General features: G+C 37.8%; 1 protein-coding gene across 14 annotated transcripts in view; it reads left to right on the top strand.

Moving 5' to 3' along the window:
- NEK11 (NIMA related kinase 11) overlaps positions 1-26,535 on the top strand; it is a 291,065-nt gene that overhangs the window by 59,719 nt on the left and 204,811 nt on the right. For 13 of the 14 annotated variants that reach the window (XM_042998267.1, XM_042998263.1, XM_007087384.3 and 10 more), the window contains one exon: positions 4,605-4,723. In XM_042998267.1, the coding sequence (XP_042854201.1) occupies positions 4,605-4,723 (119 nt within the window). Of the gene's footprint in view, positions 1-4,604; positions 4,724-23,088; positions 23,151-26,535 lie in introns of those variants that run through there. The other variant, XM_042998275.1, reaches the window with a different exon arrangement.

The raw sequence follows: 26,535 nt of genomic DNA, 5'->3' as shown, positions 1-26,535 counted from the left end.
TATGTGTGTATATATATGTATATATGTATATATATGTATATATATGTATATATGTATGTATATATGTATATATGTATATATATATATATAGTCACCAGAAATCATATATGTGTGTGTGTGTGTGTGTGTATATACATATATATATATATATATATATATATACATATACATATATATATATACACATATACATATACTCACCAGAAATCGTGCACATACTTAATATCAATGCAGGAAACAAATAAACAAGTTTCAGTTACCACTTGAGGAGAGAGCATTAGGAGGTAATTGTCAGACTAAAAATAAATGTCACCCAGGGAGTGTGCTCCTGTCATGGCAAGATAACTCACAAAGGACATAATTCTACTCACTCACAAAGAAAGCAGTACCAAAGCTGATACAAATGTGTAAAACATTCACATTTATATAATTTATTTGGGATAAATTCTTGAAAGGAATGCTATTTTAACACATGAATTTTTCCAAATTTTAGTGTTATTACAATTGGGGTAGACAATTACATATGCAAAGTCTGTTTTCATAGGGACAATTGTACTTTTGTATGACCTTTCTAAAGTAAGAAACATTGGGTTGGATTATATTTATATAAGGCAAGTTTTTCTTTTTTCTTTCCTTCTTCCTTCCTTCCTTCCTTCTTTCCTTCCTTCCTTCCTTCCTTCCTTCCTTCCTTCCTTCTACCCATCCGTCCATCCATCCATCACTCCTCATCTGAAGCTATTAAGGAAGGACACAACAACATATATAATTATCTTTCTGACAGTGGAGATATTTGATCATATTCAGAGAATCTAAATGGGATATTGAAAGGGTATCTTGCTTTTTGTTTTAAAATTAGTATGTGGGAATCCCAGACTTTAGCCTCTACTACAAAGCTGTAATCATCAAGACAGCATGGTATTGGCATAAAAACAGACACATAGACCAATGGAATATAATAGAAACCCCAGAACTAGACCCACAAACGTATGGCCAACTAATCTTTGACAAAGCAGGAAAGAACATCCAATGGAAAAAAGACAGTCTCTTTAACAAATGGTGCTGGGAGAACTGGACAGCAACATGCAGAAGGTTGAAACTAGACCACTTTCTCACACCAGTCACAAAAATAAACTCAAAATGGATAAAGGACCTGAATGTGAGACAGGAAACCATCAAAACCTTAGAGGAGAAAGCAGGAAAAGACCTCTCTGACCTCAGCCATAGCAATCTCTTACTCGGCACATCCCAAAAGGCAAGGGAATTAAAAGCAAAAGTGAATTACTGGGACCTTATGAAGATAAAAAGCTTCTGCACAGCAAAGGAAACAACCAACAAAACTAAAAGGCAACCAACGGAATGGGAAAAGATATTTGCAAATGACATATCGGACAAAGGGCTAGTATCCAAAATCTATAAAGAGCTCATCAAACTCCACACCCGAAAAACAAATAACCCAGTGAAGAAATGGGCAGAAAACATGAATAGACACTTCTCTAAAGAAGACATCCGGATGGCCAACAGGCACATGAAAAGATGCTCAACGTCGCTCCTCATCAGGGAAATACAAATCAAAACCACACTCAGCTATCACCTCACGCCAGTCAGAGTGGCCAAAATGAAGAAATCAGGAGACTATAGATGCTGGAGAGGATGTGGAGAAACAGGAACCCTCTTACACTGTTGGTGGGAATGCAAATTGGTGCAGCTGCTCTGGAAAGCAGTGTGGAGGTTCCTCAGAAAATTAAAAATAGACCTACCCTATGACCCAGCAATAGCACTGCTAGGAATTTACCCAAGGGATACAGGAGTACTGATGCATAGGGGCACTTGTACCCCAATGTTTATAGCAGCACTCTCAACAATAGCCAAATGGTGGAAAGAGCCTAAATGTCCATCAACTGATGAATGGATAAAGAAATTGTGGTTTATATACACAATGGAATACTACGTGGCAATGAGAAAGAATGAAATATGGCCTTTTGTAGCAACGTGGATGGAACTGGAGAGTGTGATGCTAAGTGAAATAAGCCATACAGAGAAAGACAGATACCATATGGTTTCACTCTTATGTGGATCCTGAGAAACGTAACAGAAACCCATGGGGGAGGGGAAGGAAAAAAAAAAAAAAGAGGTTAGAGTGGGAGAGAGCCAAAGCATAAGAGACTGTTAAAAACTGAGAACAAACTGAGGGTTGATGGGGGTGGGAGGGAGGGGAGGGTGGGTGATGGGTATTGAGGAGGGCACCTTTTGGGATGAGCACTGGGTGTTGTATGGAAACCAATTTGACAGTAAATTTCATATATTAAAAAATAAAAAATAAAAAAAATTAAAAATAAATAAATAAATAAATAAATAAAAGAATTATGCTTATGTCATGATGCTGTGCTCTCAGGAAATTAGTATTCTTATCATTATCATTGCAAATAAAAAATTAATATTCAAAAAAAAAAGAAATTAGTATGTGGGGGTGTGGAGGTGTGCGTGTGAGAGAGAGAGAGGTTTTGCTAGAGTCCTCTTGGATAGAAGAGCCTGGATTGGAAATATATATATATATATATACATTGGTAGCTTACTTTCATCTGAAGGGCTTTCGTGTCTACTTCACAGGAAGTTGTAATATTCTATTGTCAAAAAATGTTTTGTGCAACTTATAGAAACCTTATGATAGTACAGCTTGTATGATCCAATAGAACTTTGATAAACTCTAGGATTAAAAAGAGAGGGGATATAAAGAAAGGTAGGTTTGGAGAAAGAAGAAAATGATAGTCTTTTGACAAGGAGTCAAATATTCAATTCACTGTATTTTTGAATTCCAACAAGCTTTGAACTCCTTAGCCCAGAAAATCCAGCAGGAAATTAAATGTGACCTAGGATACAAGCGGAAGGTTTGATATGCCCCTTCTCGTTTGTCATGCCCTTGTGGAAGGTGAGAATATGGGAGGCAAATTATTTGTATATTGCACTGAAAGGAAATAAAAAAATCATTACAAGCGAGTCGATTGGTTGACCTAATGTTGTTTGATTAGAAGTAATTTCCCTTTGGTTGTTTCTTTGCTTATAAATTCTTTTCCTTTGCATTTAACAATGAAAACTCTGTCAGGCATAGTCTGTAAGTAGCTTAAGGTTTGGCTCTTATGTTCCTTAGGGACATGGCTTATACCTCTCTTCTCTCGTGGGGCTGTGTTGGCATATCCTAAACACTTGCATTTCACTCCTCCTTGTTTTCAGAGAAACACTTCCTGAATTGTTTTTAATTGTTCAGTGTTTTAAGGTAAAAGGGATCAGGTATAGGGCTTCTCTGAGAGAATTTAACATTTTGTGTATTCATTTCTATGGTAGTTGAAATACATTAATATTAGCACAATCAGAAAGGGCCTTATATCAGACTCTGCTAGGTAACTTTAGATGTTTGTCACTGTGATCATGATTCATTTTTGGCACCGAGGATTATTCTTTCTATCACCAGGGAGCAGTAGGACAGACTGACTAAATGTTTAAATGATGTGTTTGGACCCCACCTAAATCAACAGTTGCTGTATTCCTGGGAATTTTACTGTAGTTAAATAGACAAAAGGAGAGTTAAGTCATCCCAAACACATGTTAGTCTGGACATGCCAAACTGAAAAGAATCTGAACTCCAGCAGCCAGTGCCATATGCACAACATAAGGACTGATTTAGTTTCACCAAAACATCATCACTTGATATTAAATTAATAGCATTCATTTTAATTTTAGCATTCATTTTTAATTTTGGCTTTCTATTTTTACTTTGTATATATGTCAGGCTTCTATAGTTGTATAAAACTCTAAGCATAAGAAAAGTCATTCCTAGTTTTATGTGGACACATGTAAATATGTGATGTAATGTAATACATTTTAGGTAATATTTAAGTAACATAATAAAATAAAACCTTTTAGAAGGGTTTTGTCCTTGAGTGATGTCAAAGATAAACACAGCGGGCATTACTTAAAGTGGTGAAAACAGTTTGTGTGGTAACTGGCACTCAGGGAAAGAGCTGACCTCTTGTTGTTGTGCACATATTCTGATATGTGCAGAAGTGCCTGGACGATAAACAGTGAGACTGGAAGAAGGGAGAAAACAGTGGGAACCTGAACAGTCATGGAGGCGAAACACTGAGAAGGCAGGAAGGCAGTTGGTTCATATGTATCTGGGTTTGCTAACTGGCAGTAGTTGAAATTAGGTCCCTACCCTTCCACAGAAACCAGGAGACAGGGATCCCTATCTCGAGATGCGGGCAGGAACAAACAGTAAATTCTTTTGGCAGCTGTAAGTTTTCTTAGGCAGGCACTTTAAGGAAGACTAGGGTCATCCTGGGGATGTGGCCTTGAGCTATTAGAAGTGTGTTAGTATTTATTCAAGTCTTTATAAGCCAAGGGTGTGGCCTAGTTGAGAAGAGAGCTCAAAGGAGCCTGGCGAGAGTTTGGCCAAGGAGAGACTCTGTCAGTGATAGTTCAGAGTGGCAATGTGCCCTCACTTTCTTGTGATAAACAGTGATTGTTATATATTAATTATTGTAGAGAGAGCTTGATTTTAAAATCTTAACTGAAAGAAAAACATGAAAAATTATGCTACTATGTTTCAGGGCCGAGATCTGGACTGTAAAATTCAGGAATATAAAGAAGCTGGAAAAACCTTTCCGGAAAGTCAGATAATCGAATGGTTTATCCAGCTGTTGCTAGGAGTTGACTACATGCATGAAAGGTATGTTCATTTGTTACTGAGGGACATGATTGTAACAGTCATGTCTGAACCTGAAAAATGAATTTTGGGGGGTAGAATGAAAGGCAGCAATCGTGAAAGGTAAATGACTGTAGTTAAACATCTGCAATATGCTTTTCCATGAAGAAACTGTTGAATGATTCAATATAAAAGATTTACTTGAATAGCCTTTTTTGCTGTTGTTCTAGAAATCAAGTTGGCCTTGAATACAAGACAGAAAGTTGTATTAAACACATTCTCATTTATCTGATCGTCTCCTGTGTTTACAAGTGATTCTCAGATACCTTTAGCATGCTATGAATTTATTATATTTTACAACAGGCTTGAACTATAAATACCTAGCATGCTCTAAATGAATTGCACAATCAACTTAGAATGTGTCAGTGCACAAGTTAGCTGTGTTCACATCCCAACATGAGCTGAGTAATTGAGGCAAAAGTTATTCTTGGGACTTAGAGAGATAAATATTTAGACCAAGTCAGTTTTGATGTGAAATATCTGATACAGAAGGTCAAAGTATGTTTTATGAGTTCAGTTGTCTGTAACTTGCAATTATAATCTCTGCCTTAACATGTATTTTAAAACTTTTAATTATATTTCTTATATGTCAAAAGTAATAATTTTTGGCCTTCAACTTAGGACTGGGTGAAACATATGATAACATTCTTGAACAAAGGTTGAAATTTATAGAATACATCAAGGTCTGGCTACCCATGGATGTCAGATAGCTCACATGTGTTTCCTATGGTTTCTGGATGCATAAAAAGTGACCAGATTATACTGAGCTTTGCCATGTATCTTCTAAACACATGCTCGACACTGGGTGTTGTATGGAAACCAATTTGACAATAAATTTCATAGGAGAAAAAAGAAAATACAGAGGTAGAAAACAAAACAAAAAAAAATAAACACACATGCTCGATGATACAAATAGCTACTGATTTATTGACAACTCATAAAAATTTTCTGAATGATGTTAAACTTTCCTAAGAAACAATGATAAAAGAATATCAAATAATGTTTTAATAAACTACCCAAAGCTGCTGAATGTAGACATATGTGTATACAGTTGTATTGGTATTTCTTTTCTTTACTATTCCATGCATATTTGTTAGCTTATACATAAGGAAATATGTATATGTCACATATGTATACGTCATCTTCACATATAAAAGTGACAACCTTTATGTTCTCTGTGCAAAATATAAAACTGAAATCTGGTTGATTTAGTAATCCAAATATTTGCAATATGTTTGGTGTGGTTACTAGTTAATGAGTTAATAGTAAATGAGTTTAATATAGTCCTTCAAAGAGAGGATTTAAATTTTTTTTGAATCCTTCAACATTTTAAGAAAGTTATTAAATGGAGCTAAATGTTTGGATATTTGTGTGTCTGTGTTCCTGAAATACCATCCTTTGTGATTCAGATAACAAATTGTGGTGTTTATTTATTGTTACCATAACCAACCATTGTAAAGTTTTTCTGCATAGACAGAAATTTAAATTTTATTCTTAGGTTCATTTATTCATTTATTAAACAGAGATAAATTAAAAATAAGACCTAACCTTAAAAACTGTTAGTAAACTAGCAGAGATAAAGCATGTACCCAAATAAGTATAAACCCTGTAACAAGTGAATGTATCAGATGCAGAGCCTCTGCTACATCCTGCATCATGGCCCTGGGCAAGCTGCTTAACTTCTCTGAGCCTTTGTTTTCTCATTTATAAAATGGGAATAATGATGGGACTCTCCCTACTTGCTTATAGGACTGTAATATTCACTGAGATGTTACACATTTAAAAAGTTTGCAGTCTGTTAAGCACTCTGTAAATGTTGTTGTTTGTGGTTGTAATTTATATAGAAATTAAAGCATAGTCACCAGAAGGGCTAAAAAAAATTCTGACAATAATAGTGCTGACAAGGATGTGGAGCTACTGGAACTCTCTTACATTGCTGGTATAATCACTTTAGAAAAAACCTAAACACTCAAATACCCTGTGATCCAGTAATTCTGTTCCTGAGATGAGAAATGAGTTCCTGTGTCCAAAAAAAGACATGTACAAAATATCCATAGAAGCCTTAACTGTAATAGCAAAACACTGAGAAATGTCCATTTATAACAGAATGGTTGAATAAATTGTGGTATAGTCTTATGATGGAATACTGCTCTGCAATAAAAGAAGGACATACAACTGATTTGCATGACCTGGATGAATCTCAGAGATGTGATGTTGGGTGAAAGAAGCCAGATGCAAAAGAGTGCATCTTCTATGGCTCCATTTATATGAAATTAAAAAAAAAAAAGGCAGTCTTAGAATAGAGATTACCCTTTGAAGGGGATTTTGACTGGAACGGGGCACAAAGAAATTTCTTGGATGCTGGAAGTGTTCTATATCTTGACCCAAGTGGATGATTACAAGGGTGATAAATTCATCAAGTTAAAGATTTATGCATTTTAATGTAAATTATACTCTAATTCAAAACAAGTGATAAGAGTGCCAAAAAGAGTACAGTCTAAATGCTAAAGTAGATCAGAAAAGGGATAATGTTTCTACTTGGGAGAATCAATGAAGGTCTTGGAAGAAGTGATATTTGACCCAATGTAGGCTTTGAATAAAGTGAAAGATGAGTCAGAGCTTTCCAGATTTAGGGAACAGAGTTGGAAAAGGCACAGATGTGGGAACTCATGGTACTTTTAGAGTGAATGATGAGTAGGTCAGTTGGAATGGCTCTTGGGATACATGGATGAAGTTGTGAGGAATGGTAGGTTGACATCAAGTTGTAGAGGGCTTTATTTTGTACTATAGACAATGATGCCACAGAATCCTTTTGAGTGGAACTATGATCAGAGCTTCAGGAAGACTGGGTAATAAATTATAGAGAGGAGAGAGGGGAACTCAGAATATCAGTCTGGAACCTTTTATAATATCCATGCATGTGGTTGTATGACCTGAAACAATATGGCAGCAGTGGGCAGGACATGGAAGGATGAGAGTTAACTTGATAAGTTCAAATGACTTGGCTTGAAATTATGTGGATATGTCAGACTGATAAGAGAAGGTCAAAGATGAACCCAAGTTTCATCACCCAAAGTGGTAAGTGAGAAGTTGGAAAGATAGGCTTGAAGTAATGGTGCTGAGTTTAATAGTGAATATCCTGGGTGAAATCTGGAGAGAGATTGAGAGAGGAAAGGTGGGAGATAGAGCGAGTGGAAGGAAGAGAGGGAGGGTGGAAGGGCAAGAGGGAGGGTGGAAGGGTGAGAGGGAGGGAGAGAGACAGAGAAGAAGGAAGGAAGGAAGGAAGGAAGGAAGGAAGGAAGGAAGGAAGGAAGGAAGTGATGGAGGGAAGGAGGAAGGAAAGAAAGAAAGAAGGAAGGAAAGAAGGAAGGAAGTTAGAATTGAGGTCCTAGATATTGAGGAAACACCAAAACTTGTCTGAATTCCTCCAATATCAGAGCCTTGAAACAAAAAATGGAGTGTAAGAAGTTTATCTAGGGGGTGATTTCATGAAACAGAGCCAATGAGTGGGGAGAGTGAGGGAGACAGGGAAGTGAGAAAAGCCATACAGGGCATATTATTGAGCTGGTTGCTGCTGTGGGAAGAGGGACGTAGAGGCAACATTCTTCTATGTGTTTTAGGTTTGGGTTCCTCTTTTTGCATTCTTTTAGAACATTTATGAAAATTCTTGCCCACATATAACAATTCTCTAACACTATTATGAATTTCCTCTTGAAAATTCCTCACATTTCTGGGAGTTTTGGGTGGAAAAGTGAGGCAGTTATCACTATCTTGATCCAATCTCTAGACTAGTTTTTTGTAGGTATTTCTGAGTATAATTGACATGCAGTGTTACATTAGCTCCAGATGTACAATATAGTGATTCCACAAGTATATGCATTATACTATATTCACCATAAGCAACCTCTAGAATAGTTTTTAAATGGAGAAATGCTGTATGTTATTCCTGATCACAAATCTATAATCTACATTTCAAAATATTTAATTTGTATAGGTCTAAATATGTCTCCTATAGAAAATAAACTATCTCGTGGACAACCTAGAAGAAATGGATAAATTCCTAGAAACCTGTAACCTACCAAAACTGAAGCAGGAAGAAATAGAAAATTTGAACAGACCAATTACCTGCAATGAAATTGAATCAGTAGTAAAAAAAAAAAAAAAACTCCAAACAAATAAAATTCCATGACCAAATAGCTTCACAGTGAATTTTACCAAACATTTAAAGAAGAGTTAATACCTATTCTTCTCAAACTTTTCCAAGAAATAGAAGAGGAAGGAAAATTTCCAAATTCATTCTATTAGACCAGCATTACTCTGATACCGAAACCAGATAAAGACACAACAACAAAAAAAAGAGAACTACAGGCCACTATTTCTCATGAACATAGATGCAAAAAACCTCAGCAAAATGTTATCAGACTGAATCCAACAATACATTAAAAAAATTATTCATCATGATCAAGTGGGATTTATTCTTGGGTTACAAAGGTGATTCAATATTTGCAAATTAATCAATGTGATACATCACATCAGTAAGAGAAAGGATAGAAACTATATGATCATTTCAGTAGATGCAAAAAAAGCATTTGACAAAGCACAATATCCATTGCTAAAAATCCTTAACAAAGTAGGCTTAGAGGGAACATACCTCAACCTTATATGAAAAACACAGCTAACATCATACTCCGTGGGGAAGAACTGAGTGCCTCATAGGATCAGGAACAAGACAAAGATGTCCACTCTCACCACTTTCATTCAACATAGTACTGGCAGTCTTAGCCACAGCCATCAGACAAAAAAAAGAAAAAAGAAAAAAGAAATGACATCCATGTTGTTAAGGAAGAAATAAAACTTTCACTATTTGCAAGTAACATGATACTATATTTAGAATACCAAAAGATTCTACTAGAAACTGCTAAAACTGATAAATTCAATAAAGTCATAGGATACAAAGTCAATGTACAGATCTGTTACATTTCTATACACCAATAATGAAGCAGCAGAGAGATTAAGAAAACAATCCCAATTACAATTGTGCCAAAAATAATAAAATAACTAAGGATAAACCTAACCAAAGAGATGAGTACAGGTAGGTACTCTGAAAACTATAAAAACATTGATGGGAGAAATTGAAGATGATACAAAGAAATGGAAAGACATTCCATTTCCATGGTTTGGAAAAACAAGATATTATTAAAAGGTGTGTACTACGCTTCCAAAACTCAATCGGGAGGAAATAGAAAGCTTGAACAGACCCATAACCAGCGAAGAAATTGAATCAGTCATCAAAAATCTCCCAACAAATAAGAGTCCAGGACCAGATGGCTTCCCAGGGGAGTTCTACCAGACTTTTAAAGCAGAGATAATACCTATCCTTCTCAAGCTATTCCAAAAAATAGAAAGGGAAGGAAAACTTCCAGACTCATTCTATGAAGCCAGCATTACTTTGATTCCTAAACCAGACAGAGACCCAGTAAAAAAAGAGAACTACAGGCAATATCCCTGATGAATATGGATGCAAAAGTTCTCAATAAGATACTAGCAAATCGAATTCAATAGCATATAAAAAGAATTATTCACCATGATCAAGTGGGATTCATTCCTGGGATGCAGGGCTGGTTCAACATTCGCAAATCAATCAACGTCATACATCACATTAACAAAAAAAAAGATAAGAGCCATATGATCCTGGCAATCGATGCAGAAAAGGCCTTTGACAAAACTCAGCAACCTTTCTTAATAAAAACCCTCGAGAAAGTCAGGATAGAAGGAACATACTTAGACATCATAAAAGCCATTTATGAAAAGCCCACAGCTAACATCCTCAATGGGGAAAAACTGAGAGCCTTTTCCAAGATCAGGAACACGACAGGGATGTCCACTCTCACCGCTGTTGTTTAACATAGTGTTGGAAGTTCTAGCATCAGCAATCAGACAACAAAAGGAAATCAAAGGCATCAAAATTGGCAAAGATGAAGTTAAGCTTTCACTTTTTGCAGATGACATGATATTATACATGGAAAATATGATAGACTCCACCAAAAGAACTGATACATGAATTCAGCAAAGTTGCAGGATACAAAATCAATGTACAGAAATCATTTGCATTCTTATACACTAATAATGAAGCAACAGAAAGACAAATAAAGAAACTGATCCCATTCACAATTGCACCAAGAAGCATAAAATACCTAGAATAAATCTAACCAAAGATGTAAAAGATCTGTATGCTGAAAAGTATAGAAAGCTTATGAAGGAAATTGAAGAAGATATAAAGAAATGGAAAAACATTCCGTGCTCATGGATTGGAAGAATAAATATTGTCAAAATGTCAATACTACCCAAAACTATCTACACATTCAATGCAATCCCAATCAAAATTGCACCAGCATTCTTCTCGAAACTAGAACAAGCAATCCTAAAATTCATATGGAACCACAAAAGGCTGGCCCCGAATAGCCAAAGTCATTTTGAAGAAGAAGACCAAAGCAGGAGGCATCACAATTCTAGACTTTAGCCTCTACTGCAAAGCTGTCATCATCAAGACAGCATGGTATTGGCACAAAAACAGACACATAGACCAATGGAATAGAATAGAAGCCCCAGAACTAGACCCACAAACGTATGGCCAACTCATCTTTGACAAAGCAGGAAAGAACATCCAATGGAAAAAAGACAGTCTCTTTAACAAATGGTGCTGGGAGAACTGGACAGCAACATGCAGAAGATTGAAACTAGACCACTTTCTCACACCATTCACAAAAATAAACTCAAAATGGATAAAGGACCTGAATGTGAGACAGGAAACCATCAAAACCCTAGAGGAGAAAGCAGGAAAAGACCTCTCTGACCTCAGTCGTAGCAATTTCTTACTTGACACATCCCCAAAGGCAAGGGAATTAAAAGCAGAAATGAACTACTGGGACCTTATGAAGATAAAAAGCTTCTGCACAGCAAAGGAAACAACCAACAAAACTAAAAGGCAACCAACGGAATGGGAAAAGATATTTGCAAATGACATATCGGACAAAGGGCTAGTATCCAAAATCTATAAAGAGCTCACCAAACTCCACACCCGAAAAACAAATAACCCAGTGAAGAAATGGGCAGAAAACATGAATAGACACTTCTCTAAAGAAGACATCCGGATGGCCAACAGGCACATGAAAAGATGCTCAACGTCGCTCCTCATCAGGGAAATACAAATCAAAACCACACTCAGCTATCACCTCACTCCAGTCAGAGTGGCCAAAATGAACAAATCAGGAGACTGTAGATGCTGGAGAGGATGTGGAGAAACGGGAACCCTCTTGCACTGCTGGTGGGAATGCAAATTGGTGCAGCCACTCTGGAAAACAGTGTGGAGGTTCCTCAAAGAATTAAAAATAGACCTACCCTATGACCCAGCAATAGCACTGCTAGGAATTTACCCAAGGGATACAGGAGTACTGATGCATAGGGGCACTTGTACCCCAATGTTTATAGCAGCACTCTCAACAATAGCCAAATGGTGGAAAGAGCCTAAATGTCCATCAACTGATGAATGGATAAAGAAATTGTGGTTTATATACACAATGGAATAGTACGTGGCAATGAGAAAGAATGAAATATGGCCCTTTGCAACAACGTGGATGGAACTGGAGAGTGTGATGCTAAGTGAAATAAGCCATACAGAGAAAGACAGATACCATATGGTTTCACTCTTATGTGGATCCTGAGAAACGTAACAGAAACCCATGGGGGAGGGGAAGGAAAAAAAAAAAAAAGAGGTTAGAGTGGGAGAGAGCCAAAGCATAAGAGACTGTTAAAAACTGAGAACAAACTGAGGGTTGATGGGGGTGGGAGGGCGGGGAGGGTGGGTGATGGGTATTGAGGAGGGCACCTTTTGGGATGAGCACTGGGTGTTGTATGGAAACCAATTTGACAATAAATTTCATATATTGAAAAAAATAAAAAAATTAAAAAAAATAAAAAATAAAAGGTGTGTACTGTCCAAAGCAGTCTACAATTTTTTTTTAACATTTATTTATTTTTGAGACAGAGAGAGAGCATTAACAGGGGAGGGTCAGAGAAAGAGGGAGACACAGAATCTGAAACAGGCTCCAGGCTCTGAGCTGTCAGCACAGAGCCTGACACGGGGCTCGAACCCACGGACCGCGAGATCATGATCTGAGCCGAAGTCGGACGCTTAACAGACTGAGCCACCCAGGCGCCCCAGCAGTCTACAAATTTAATGCAGTCCCTATCAAACTACAAACAGCATTTTTCACAGAACTACAACAAACAGTCCTAAAATTTGTATGGAACCACAGAAGACCCCAAATAGCCAAAGCAATCTTGAAAAAGAAAAAAAAAAAGCTGGAGATATTCCAGACTTCAAGTTATATTACAAAGCTGTAGTAATCAAAACAACATGGTACTGGCACATAACATACATAGACACATAGATCAATAGAATAGAACAGAAATCCCAGAAATGAACCCACAATTATATGGTCAATTAATCTTTGACAAAGAAGGAAAGAATATGTAAGGGGAAAAAGACAGTGTCTTCATTTTTTTAACTTGTTTTACTTTTTATTTTTTTAAATTTACATCCAAATTAGTTAGTATATAGTGCAACAGTGATTTCAGGAGTAGATTCCTTAGTGCCCCTTACCCATTTAGCCCATCCCCCCTCCCAAAATCCCTCCAGTAACCCTCAGTTTGTTCTCCATATTTATGAGTCTCTTCTGTTTTGTATCCCTCCCTGTTTTTATATTATTTTTGTTTCCCTTCCCTTGTGTTCATCTGTTTTGTCTCTTAAAGGCCTCATATGAGTGGAGTCATATGATTTTTGTCTTTCTCTGACTAATTTCACTTAGCATAATACCCTCCAGTTCCATGCACATAGTTGCAATTGGCAAGATTTCATTCTTTTTGATTGCCGAGTCATACTCCATTGTATATATACACCACATCTTCTTTATCCATTCATCCATGGATGGACATTTGGGCTCTTTCCATACTTTGGCTATTGTTAGTGCTGCTATAAACATGGGGGTGCATGTGTCCCTTCGAAACAGCACACCAGTATCCCGTGAATAAATGCCTAGTAGTTCAATTGCTGGGTTGTAGGGTATTTAATTCTATGTTTAGCTTTTTGTGGAACCTCCATACTGTTTTCCAGAGTGGCTGCACCAGCTTGCATTCCCACCAACAATGCAAAAGAGATCCTCTTTCTCCGCATCCTCGCCAGTATCTGTTGTTGCCTGAGTTGTTAATGTTAGCCATTGTGACAGGTGTAAGGTGGTATCTCCGTGTGGTTTTGATTTGTATTTCCCTGATGATGAGTGATCTTGAGCATTTTCTCATGTGTCGGTTGGCCATCTGGATGTCTTCTTTGGAGAAGTGTCTATTCATGAAAGACAGTGTCTTCAAATGGTATTGGAAAAGTTGGACAGTGACATGTAAAAGAATGAAGTTGGACCACTTTCTTACACAATACACAAAAATAAACTCAACATGGATTAAGGATCTAATCGTGATACCTGAAACCATAAAAATCCTAGAAGAAAGCACAGGCAGTAATTTCTCTGGCATCAGCTGTAACAACATATTTCCAGATATGTCTCCTGAGGCAAGGGAAACAAAAGCAAAAATAAACTATTGGGACTACATCAAAATAAAAAGCTTCTGCACAGCAAAGGAAACAACCAACAAAACTAAAAGACAACCTATGGAATGGGAGAACATATTTGCCTATGACATATCTGATAAAGGTTAGTATCCAAAATATATAAAGAACTTATACAACTCAACACCCCAAAACCAATAATTAAAAAATGGGCAGCAGACATGAACAGACATTTCTCCAAAGATATACAGATGACCAACAGACACATGAAAAGATGCTCAACATCACTCATCATCAGGGAAATGAAAATCAAAACCAGTATGAGATTTCGCCTCAGAAGTGGCTAAAATCAAAAACTTAAGAAACGGGAAGTGTTCGCAAGGATGTGGAGAAAAAGGAACCCTTGTGCACTGTTGGTGAGAATGCAAACTGGTGCAGCTACTGTGGAAAACAATATGGAGGTTCCTCAAAAAATTAAATATAGAACTACCCTATGATCCAGTAATCGCACTACTGGGTATTTACCCAAAGAATAAAAAAAAATGCTAATTTAAAGGGATACATGCATCCCTATGTTTATTTCAGCATTATTTACAATAGCCAAATTATGGAAGCAACCTAAGTGTTGTTTAGATACATAAATGGATAAAGAAGATGTGGTGTGACACACACCATCCATTTATGTATCTAAACAACACTTAGGTTGCAACACTTAGGTTGTGTGTGTATATATATATGTGTGTATGTATATATATGTACATATATGTACATATATGTACATATATACATACATATACACATGTATATGTATATATACATATATACATACATATACACGTGTTTATGTGTATATATACATATATATGTACATATATATATACATATACATGTACATATATATGTACATATATGTATATATATACACATAAAGGAACACTATTCTGCCGTACAAAAGAATGAAATCTTGCCATTTGTATCAACATGGATGGATCTAGACAGTATAATGCTAATGAAATAAGCCAGTGAGAGAAAGACAGGTCTCATATGATCTCACTCATATGTGGAATTTAAGAAACTAAACAAATGAGCGAAGGCAAAAAACAAACAAACAAACAAACAGAAAGAAAAAAGAACAAGAGAGAGAAACCACGAAACATAGTCTTAACTATAGAGAACAGATTGTTACCAGAGGGGAGATGGTGGCGGGATGGGTGAAATAGGTGATGGAGATTAAGAGCACACTTATCTTGATGAACACTGGGTAACACATGGAATTGTTGAATCACTATATTATACACCTGAAATGAATATACACTGTATGTTAACTATACTGGAATTAAAATTTTTTGAAATAATTAATTAAAAAGTAAACAAACTATCTTAATTCTCTGTTCTTAAAGAGATTTCAATCCAGAAGAATGATTCTTTTTTTTTCCCCAAAAGAATGATTCTATTAGCACCTAGCATAGACACTTTGAAATAGTGATGTAAAAAGCTAAGGGTATTCACAGTTTACCAAAAGCTACCTTGAGAATATGACACTGAAAGTCTCCCTGCTGAAGGAGGTCTTACTGTCTGAATAAAAACCTCCAATTTCAGTGGCTTACAACAATCTCTGACTCATGTTGCATGTTGGCAGCCACATAGGAGGTGCAAGTCAGCTCTACCTGCCCTCCTGTTCCAGTATCAAGGCTGAAGGAGCAGCTCCCCTGTGAGACAAGCTTTTCTCACAGCAAAGGGAAAGCCAGAGACTCAGCAGAAACACACAATGGCTCTTAAAGGTTTTTGTTTTGTTTTGTTTTGTTTTTAATGTTTACTTATTTTTGAGAAAGAGGGAGAGAGAGAGAGAGAGAGAGACAACGAGTGGGGGAGGGTCAGAGAGAGAGGGAGATAGACCAGGCTCCATGCTGACAGCACAGAGCCTGACGCAGGGCTCGGACTCAGGAATTGCAAGATCATGACCTGAGCCAGAGTCCAACACTTAACTGACTGAGCCACCCAGTCGCCTTGGCAGTTAAAGGTTCTCCTCAGACTTGACAGTCACCCCTATTGATAAAGCAAGTCTCATGATCAAATCCAATGTCAGAAGAGTGGTGGAGTCTATTCCTCCCAAAGGGGACTCAGGGCAAGCCACAAGAGGTGTGACTGTTTGGGAGCAAGAGTACAGCCTACCACAATGCTTCATTGTGCTTCTTTCAAATCATAGCCAATAAAAATAGGTCTACAAAACATTGTTCCAACCTTTTCCTCATATGGTATATAGTATGTATTAAAATGTATTTTGAAAATGACATAGATTGCTTATGAATGAGTTAGGAAGATTACCTTGGAAAAAACACATGTGAGGAAGTTAGGTTTGGCTCCTTTGTTGAAAATGCCTTCCATATTATTTTGGTGCAGGTGATGGTTAATTTTATGTGTCAACTTGAGTGGGCCATGCATGGGTATCCAGATTAAATATTGTTTCTGGGTGTGTCTGTGAGGGTGTTTCTGATGGGATTAGTATTTCAACCAGTGAACTCAGTAGATTGCCCTTGCCAATGTGGTTGGCCACCATCCAATCCCTTGGGGGCCTAAATAGAACAAAAGGCAGAGGAAGGAGGAATTTGCCCCCTTTTCCTGTGTCCTCAGACTGAGACTTAGAGAGTCAATTCCCTATGGTTCTCAGGTCTTTAGACTCAGACTGAGTTATACTACCAGCCTTCCTGGGTTTTCAGCTTGCAGATCGTGGAATTACTCAGCGTCCATAATTGTGTGAGCCAATTTCTCATTATAAATCTCCATATCTATCTATATCTGTATCTTTCATCTATATCTTTATTGGTTCTGTTCCTCTGGAGAACCCTGACTAATACAGTACATCAGCAGAGGAGATAAAGAAGACCCAGGAAAAACTAAGAAAAGTGAGGTTAACAGAAGAAATGAAGATTTTGTTTACTCCTTTGGAGCTGTCCTGTACTTATTTTAATTTGGTTTATTTATAAATTTGTAATATGCTAAATCTATAGCATATGGCATGAACACTCATAAATAATGATGCTAAGAGCTGAGAATATTCACAGTTCACTAAAAGCTATCTTGAGAATGTAGCACTAAAACTTATTCTTCCCAGTGGGCCCGCACCTCTGCCTCACAAAGGGATGGAAGTTTTTTAAAGGTGTGTGTGTTCTGAGGCTGCTTGCCAACTATCTCAAGTTTCCATAGGCTAGTCCAGTATTTGAGGGGCTTTGGAACTTTGAATCATCCTCTCTCTGAAAGTGTAGTCCTGTAGCCTTTCTTCTCTTTGGTCCAATTAATTGGCTAATGTTTGAAACATCATCTTCTCTGGATGCCACAGCAGAATTGGGCATAAGAGAGCTTCATGGGGGCAGAGACTGTGTCTTGCTCATCTTTTTTTTCCCCCCAGTGCTAACACGGAAACCACTAAACAAAACAAACAAACCAAAGAAAACCCCAAACTCATTCCTCTTGAAGAGGGAGGAGTCCAGTTATCCTAGAATTTTTAGGATGAAGGACAGAGTAGCCTCTCTGCAGAGAGCCTCTTTGGTGGTGATCTTGAGACCTTGATGATTTTGGTGCTTTCACAGTGGAGGAGAGAGTGGAGTGGGGCGGGGGTGGAAGGGGGCACTTTCCCTAAGGTGACTGCCTCATCACCTAGCAGCCCACACAGTTTCCCTGCCAGCTTGGTGTGAGGTATTGTGTTGGAATGGCTAAATATTCCCTGAGAGGTGGCACCAGGAATTCATTTTTTTTTAAATTTTTTTTAACGTTTATTTATTTTTGAGACAGAGAGAGACAGAGCATGAACGGGGGAGGGTCAGAGAGAGAGGGAGACACAGAATCAGAAGCAGGCTCCAGGCTCTGAGCCGTCAGCCCAGAGCCCGACGCAGGGCTCGAACTCACGGACTGTGAGATTGTGACCTGGGCTGAAGTCGGACGTCTAACTGACTGAGCCACCCAGGTGCCCCAGGAATTCATTTTTAATGTAGTGAGGCTCCCAAGAAGAATCTGGAAATCCAGGTTGGTAAATATGATGGGGGATGGTGGTATGCTACCCCAAGTTTGAAGATGAAAAAGCAGTAGGAAGCTGTGGTGTTTGTGTTGTGATTCCTACTTTCTCCTGGTTCCTACTTCTTGAGGATGTCCTGAAGTCACTTTATTCAAGGAGACCCCCATCCCCATCCCAGTGCCAGGTGTATGCAGCTTCTGCTGTGTTGGCAGTAGCCAGGTTTGAAGGAGGCCTAACTCCACCCCTCGCTTACAACACAGAGGAATCGTCCTGGTCTTGAGGGCCTACATTACCAGTGAGAAAGCCAGGCAGGTGCCTCAGAGTCTAGGATAGATGCCACATGGCAGAGACCAGTGGTGGGGGCCTCCTGAGCCATGCATCACCAAGGAGTCACTGTTTGTGCCAGTACCTTTGTCAGGAAGAGTTTGTGATTTACCCTGAGATCCTACCTGATGGAGAGGGAGCTGAGGTTTCAGAAACTATGAAGATAAGATTTTAAGTGGAGATGAAGGTTAAATTGTGCCTACCTTCTCCACAGTCCTATCCTGGGTTGAGAGCCTGAGAAACACCTACTGCATCTACCTTCACAGACTGTTCTTCATTCTCCTGTGGTCCTGGAGGCAGAAAATGACCTGATGGAGGAGACAGAGGCAGGAGCTCTGCCATGTATCTGAGCACAATTGTCATCTAATTTTGCCCAGTCACTTATCTCTCTTGAGGATCATGAAACTTAGAAATGAGAGGGACCCACCACTCTTAGAGACATGGTATGGGACATATGATGTAATAGATGAAGGGCTACTCTGAACTTTTTAGAAGAAAGGTTTTATATAAATTGCCTTTATTGCCAGTCACCTTGCTATTTCTTGGATTTGATTTTTATATGCTTCAAAGGAAAAGATATTAACCAAGTATATGACAAGGCTTTCTTGCTGGAACTATTTTTGCTTACTGTAACCAGAAAGCCAGTAAATTATATTTTATCCAAATTTACCAAATAGTTTGATATCTTGTCTGTTATACACAATTTATTATTTCATTGCAATGGTGCCAGCCAATTACTTCTCATAACATTTCTAACATATTGTTTGCCTTCTTCTTAAAATACTTAGTGCTGATCTACATACATCTATATTTATATATGTGAGGGCTATTGATGCATTGCTGTCTGAAACTCATCTTCTCCTTTCTAGGTGTCATTGGGTAAGTTTCTCTTGAACATATTACTTATTCCAAATTTATAGTACTGGTCTCCTGGTCATCCCCAAAGCTCGCTATTCCAAATTCTAAACCCTTGGACTCTCAGACTCCCTGGTACTTGTAGCTGGAAGAGACCCAGTACTTTCTCCTCAGATCTCAAATCAACAGCATCAGGGACCAAGTGAATCAACTTAAGATGTTTTTAAGTGCAAGTAACAGAAGCAGCTTAAACAAGAAAGAAAATTCATTAACTCGCCTAACAACAAGTGTCCAAGGGGGGCGGTTGATGTTAGTGGTGCAGCTATACTTCAAGTTCTTTCTATCTCTTTACTTCCATTGTCAGCATGGTTGGCTTTTGTAATCAAAATTGTCTTCTTGTAGTTGACCCGATGGTTGAAGCACCGCCATGTGTCATGCCCCCCCCCCCCCAAACAACTATTACCAAAAGCCAGAAAAGGCAAAAGGGCCATATGTCACCATCTTTTCTCATCTTTTCTAAGAGTGGGGAAATATTAACTATAAGCTTCCACTAGACTTCCTTATGTTTCATTGGTGTTAGAAATAATTTCCAAAACTTAGAAAAGGTGGACGAGATCACTGGGTATTCTTTCAGTGCAGTGCTGGACTTAATTTCCTATCACCTGGGCTATTTTATAACTCTGTAGAGGCAGAGGTTAACTTGAATATTTTTGTCTAGAAGAGATGCAAATAATTTTTGTTCACTGGAATAGATAACTCTGGAGATGTGGTTTACAGCCCTGTTGGCCACTAACCAGTTGTGTTCCTAACCCAGCTATCTAGCTTGTCAAAGACTCTTTGACTCCATTTTAACATTTTACCAGTTTCTTCATTGATTAATGAGTTGAACAAAATCCTTGACATGTATTCATGTCATGTTTTCACGATATTCATGATTTTACCTTTTTGAAAATTATACTTTAACATTGGCCAGACTTTGGTTACATCACATACCTAAACCAGGCACCCTGTAGGGAAAAGAGATTACCTCAATGTATTTCCCATAATCTGTTCCACATTTACTCTCTTCCCTCCTCATTGCTCTTATCTACCAGGACTGAGGATGCCCAGCCTCCCCAGAGCTCATGGGGTTCTGATATCAAGGGAAAAGAGCAGGAAAATGGTCATTGGGTAGGTACTCAACAGTTCCTGCCATACCAAGAGAACCCCAGAAGTGGGCATAGAAGAGGCCAAATTTTACTTAACCCTCTTTTGTTAAATATAATTGTTTTCCCTTTAATTTTTAAATAGTAAACATACTTACACAGAGACCAGCTTTAGAGGTTATAGGAATATAAGAAGGCAAAGAATATTGATTAAAGGCAAAGTTCCTATTTTTTAAATTAATGAATAAGCCCCACTAAATGGTATTCATCTTTGCGCCAAGGATAGTGCTTTTAAAATCAATATACATTTATTGAGTATTTACCATGAGTAAAAAAGACCTATAGTACTTTGTAGAATCAAACAGACTTGTTCGTACTCATAGGCTATATGACCTTGGGCAAATTATTTAGCCTCTCTAAGCTGTGATTTTCTCATCTCCAGACTATAGCATAGTGCTTTAGGTGATAGCACCTGGGGCTATCCACCTTAAGATGAAGTGGCCCAGATCTGTGTTGTCCACTTTTATTCTTCCTTTTATTCTCCACTCTTGAAAGATTGCTTATTCCTTTCTAATACTTCAAAGCCTTCAAAACAATAAAGATTATTTAAATTAGAGGAAACCCCTTTCATTATTCTCGATTCTTTATGTACAATTCTAACTGCATTCTCTGTTTGAGCATGTGACCATTTGTCTCCATGATAAAAAGTAGATGAACTTCATGAGTGGCTTTTCTTTGGCTCTGCTCCTCAGTCATGCTTTACAGCTTTGCTCTGGATGGCTGAGGTCTGACCACTGTAGCAAGATAACACTGCTACACCTGTATTATCACTAATTATAGTGGTAAAAAGTTAATTATTTTTATAACTAATATTTCTAGCATTAACTGATAATAGTACAATTTTGTCAGCATGTTCATAAGAGTAATCATTTGTTGGGAGAGAAGTTTCCTTCTGAATGTGAATGTATTGGTAACTATAATTATAAATCATTTTTTATAAAGTGATGATGACTGGGTTCCCTTCTGCCATCTCTTATAGTTATTTGTGCATCTCTCCAACCTGATTGTAAGCATTATGGGGTGCATGGCCTTGTCTTATGTATCTTTATATTTTTCACATTAATGTAATACAGCACATAGCATGTAGTTGGCACTCGTTAATTGTTTTTTTGGATTAATGAATGAGCCCCACAAGATGGTATTCATTTTTGTGCCAAGGTTTAGTGTTTCTAAAATTAACATACACTTATTGAGCCTCTTACCACGAGTAAAGAACAGTGTGGAAGAGGAAACGATGACACAGACCTGGCCTGAGCTTTTGCTATGGCTGCTGGAGGCATTGGTATGTCCAGATCTTCTAGTCTATCATAGGCCATATATAGGATTTTACATTGTATTCTGGAAGCAGTGCAGGGCCATGGAAAGTTTTTAAGTTAGGGGTTCAAGAACATATTTTAATTTTATAAAGCCATATCCCTGTTCCAAGCCTAAGTCTCAGAAATACTGGTCCCAAATAGGGGTTTCCTTTATAGGTCTGGTGATTAGATACATCATAACAATTGATGCATATTATAATCATGAGTTGATAAAAACATCCTTTGTTTATGAAGTTGGGGAATTATATAGTCTAACTTGGAAAGATATTAATTAAAAATAGTTTGAAAAGTTCAGACATATGTAAACCCAAGGATTCAATCAAGTTCAACCTACCAATTTAATTAGAGTTTATAGTATTACAGGGGATAATATAGTCAGGTAAGATATGGACCTTGTAGAGCTTATAATTTAGCAAGAATGATTGGTCAATTTTAGAATATGGTGTCAAAAGAAGAACAAAAGTGGGAGAGTATGTCTAACTTGCTGATGGTGGTAGGAGGTTAAGAATTAGCAGAAAGTGATACAGGTGGATCCTTTTCTAAGCTTGGGCCTCTAAGAAACACCGCCTGAGGCAAGGATTGAAATGCTGATATCTGCCTTAGGTGGTACAGACCCAGGATGGTGAGAGTAGGAACAAATTGAACCAAGGTGAAGATGTGAAGCAGAGAGGTGTGTGTTATGGCACTAGCCATCACTTCACAAAGACTTGGGGAAAGATAACAGGTTGCTTGGCAGGGATTTTTATATGACTTATAGACACATGGGTAACATACCTTGGGTGGGAAAAGAGAAATGGATTGCCTAGCTACTTTCTCCTCTTGTCTCTCACTGGTCCACTCCAAAGGAATTAACACCCTTGCATTTTTTGGTTGTGTCATCTAGTTCCTTACATTGCCAATTGGAATGCTTGATTCCATATCCTGCAGTGTGGTGTTTCATCCTAGTCCAGATGCAGCAGGAGCCAGAAGGCCTGGCATCCCCAGGGAAGTGACTAATTAGCCTCCAGTTCCAGCATCTTTGGAAGGAAGGGGGGAGTCAGGGGACTCCAAGGAGGTACATGAGGTTTGTATCTAATATAGTCCTGAAGAAACAGACAGGATTCTGAGAGGCAGAGATGAAAGAGGAAGGCATTTTAATATGAGCTGTGACATAGAGGAAGAAACATTGTGCTGCATTTAAGATAAAGCAAGTGCCTTATTGGCTTCAACAGAGATGTGACAATTTCTTAGCCTGAATTTTCTTGGCTTGTAATTATTCTTGAGGGTTTTTTTTCCCTTTTAAAAGGTACTTCAAATATGTAACTAAATGTTTATTTCTTCATTAAATTTTTCTGTATGAATAAATTACCAATTGGAAAAAAATCCTTTATCAGGCCTTTTGTTACAGATGTATAAATAGGTGAAAGAGGATGCTGGAAGTGGAAGACTCCAAATGTGAAGCTGTCTTTGATTTGGCCAACAGTAGGGGTCACAGAGGGTCTTGAGCAGGGAATGGGGTATAAAGAGTGAGGAGGAAGGACGATGTGGCTTCAACTATTCCCTGTAGTTCATCATTCATTTCTGCTTGATAGCCTCGCACAGACTTTCCTTTTTGATATATTGGTGGTAACAATAACAGTAGAAATATGAGCAGTAATGGTAACAACCGCCACAACCATGGCTCATTCCATTGCTTCATTCACATCTCTGTCCCATGTCACTTTCTCTAAGGCCTTCCCTGACCACCTGATCTAAACTAGCACCTCTTTACCCTGGTTAATCTCTAGCTCCTTGCTCTGCTTTATTGTTTTAATAGCATTAAGCTAGCTGACACTACACACACACACACACACACACACACACACACTCATTTAGTTGTTTTCTATTTACCTGACCAGAAAACTTCATAAACACAGAGAATTTGTCTGTCTTGATCAGTCATTGCCAGTGCCTGGCACTGTTCTAAGCATCTGATGGGGTTCTAATGTAACTTCACTGAGACCAGAGAATGTGTGGACTATATGGTGCTGATTCTTGTAATCTGTTGAGGCTTGCTTTATGGATTAGTTCATTGTCAGTTTTTGAAAATATTCCATGTATTCCTGAAAGAACATGCGTTTTTAAGTTTTTTGATAAAATATCCAGTTTATGTATATTAGCTCAAGCTAATTGTGTTTTTCAAATCTGATTGTTTTGTTAAAGTCTATACCCTTATTAATTTTTTTTCTACTGAATCTATTAATTACTGAGGGAAATATGTTAAATTTCCCCTTGTGATTGTGGATTTGTCAATTTCTCCTTAAAGTTCTATTAATATTTACTTTTCATAGTGTATTTAAGCTTGTGTCATAAGTTGCACACAAGTACAGAATTTAAAAATTTTCCCAATAAATTATTGTTTTATTCATTATGTACTGATACTCTTTATCCTTAATTTACCTAATACTTCTTTTTACCAGCTTTCTTTTGCCTGGAATATCTTTTCTATCCTCTTGCTTTCAACCTCTGTCCTTATGTTTTTTAAAAAAGGATGTTCTTCGGGGCACCTGGGTGGCTCAGTTGGTTAAGTGTCTATTGATTTCAGCTTAGGTCATGATCTTGCAGTTGATGGGTTCGAGTCCCACATCAGGCTGTGCTCTGATAGTGCAGAACTGCTTGGGATTCTCTCTCCGTCTCTCTCTGCTTGTGCTCTCTCTCTCTCAAAATAAAATAAATAAACTTAAAAATGTTTTTAAAAAGTATGTTCTTCATATCAGTTTTTATTTTTTAATTATTATTATTATTATTTTTTATTAAATATAATTTATTGTCAAATTGGTTTCCTTACAACACCCAGTGCTCATCCCGACAGGTGCCCTCCTCAATGCCCATCACCCACTTTCCCCTCCTCCCCACCCCCCATCAACCCTCAGTTCTCAGTATTTAAGAGTGTCTTATGGTTTGCCTCCCTTCCTCTCTGTAACTTTTCCCCCCTTCCTCTCCCCCATGGTCTTCTGTTAAGTTCTTCATATCAGTTTTTAAAAACTAGTTTAGTCCTGTTTCTCTGTGTTTTAATTCATGATTTGAATCCTTTGTGATTAACAATATAGGGAATGTATTTCTACCGTTGTATTTTGTTACATACCTTTTTCTCCTCTCCCTACTTTCTTTTGCTGGTTTTTGAGTGAATGGTGGACAATATGTATGAAATAGTGTAGAGATGTTGGGTGGTATTATCTTCTTCTGGAGAGGATCTAATGTTTTTCTGGGTGGTAGTTATAGTAGGGGCAGATCACCTTGAACTAATTGGGTACTGAGTTGGTTTAAGGCTGGTTTGAGACTTTGTGAAGGCTGGTTTTGTTCCAGTATCTAAGAAGTAGTCCTTCAAGGTTTCCAAGACCCAGCCTCATCTTTGTGAATATACTTAAAGCTCTACTTAGTTTTTAACCTCTTAGCAGCCACCTTCTCCTTACTGTCTTCCCCTAACAATTTAGGGTTCAGTAAGTGCCTCAAGGGTAAAAGCCTTGCAGAATGTCACTCACTTCTCTTTTGTTCCCTTTTTTACTGGAAAATTTCCCCCTCAAGTCCTAGCTGCCTTGGTAGATTTGAACTGTAATTTTTGTCTTCTAAGCCAAGGGAAGGTGCTGCAAGCTCTAGCCTAGAGCATTCTGCTTGTGTCAACTGCCCTGAGAGGAACACACAATCTCAAGTGTTGGGCTCACCTCACAGCATTTCCGTTTTCTCCAGGGTCTGGCTCCTCAGGTGCTGACTGTCTAAGTTTGCCTTAGCTGATCTCCAGTGTCTTCAAAGACCTGTTGTTGTTTTTAAATTTTACTCAGATTTTACATTGTTTAAATTTTTCAGTGTTCTCTGTACAGCTATGGAAAGTGGGAGACTTAGTGTTAAAGTTACTCCATCATAGCTGAAGCTGAGGTTTTATTTTTGAGTTTTTAATTTCAATCACATTTTTTCCCCTAGAAATTGTATCTGGTTGTTTTTCTTTTTTTCTTTTTCTTTTTTAAAATGTTTATTTATTTATTTTGAGGGAGAGAGAGAGAGAGAGAGAGAGGGAGCATGAGTGGGGAGGGGCAGAGGGATACAGAGAGAGAGAATCCCAAGCAGGATCTGCACACAGAGCCAAACATGGAGTTCAAACTCAGAAACCGTGAGAACATGTCCCGAACCAAAACCAAGAGTTGGACTCTTAACTGACTTAGCCACCCAGGCGCCCCTCTATCTGGTTGTTTTTCAAATCAGCATCATCTTTTTCTGGATAGTATCCCATTTCTATTTTATGTTTTCCATTCCTTTCTTTATGATTTTAATCTCTTAAAATAAACTTATTTCAGAGTTTGAATCCTTCTGGCTTATCTGAAAATCTCAGGGGTATAATTTTAGTGTGTGTTATCTGCTGACTCTTAGTTTGCATTTGCTTCTGGTAGATGCCCCAAGAGGGTATAAGCAGCTGAGAACCAATTTTTATGTTAATT

This window comes from Panthera tigris, chromosome C2, assembly GCF_018350195.1.
Source record: "Panthera tigris isolate Pti1 chromosome C2, P.tigris_Pti1_mat1.1, whole genome shotgun sequence".
Classification (NCBI taxonomy): domain Eukaryota; kingdom Metazoa; phylum Chordata; class Mammalia; order Carnivora; family Felidae; genus Panthera; species Panthera tigris.
The sequence above is the reverse complement of the archived record's forward strand: the minus strand, read 5'-3'. Positions and strand labels throughout refer to the sequence as shown.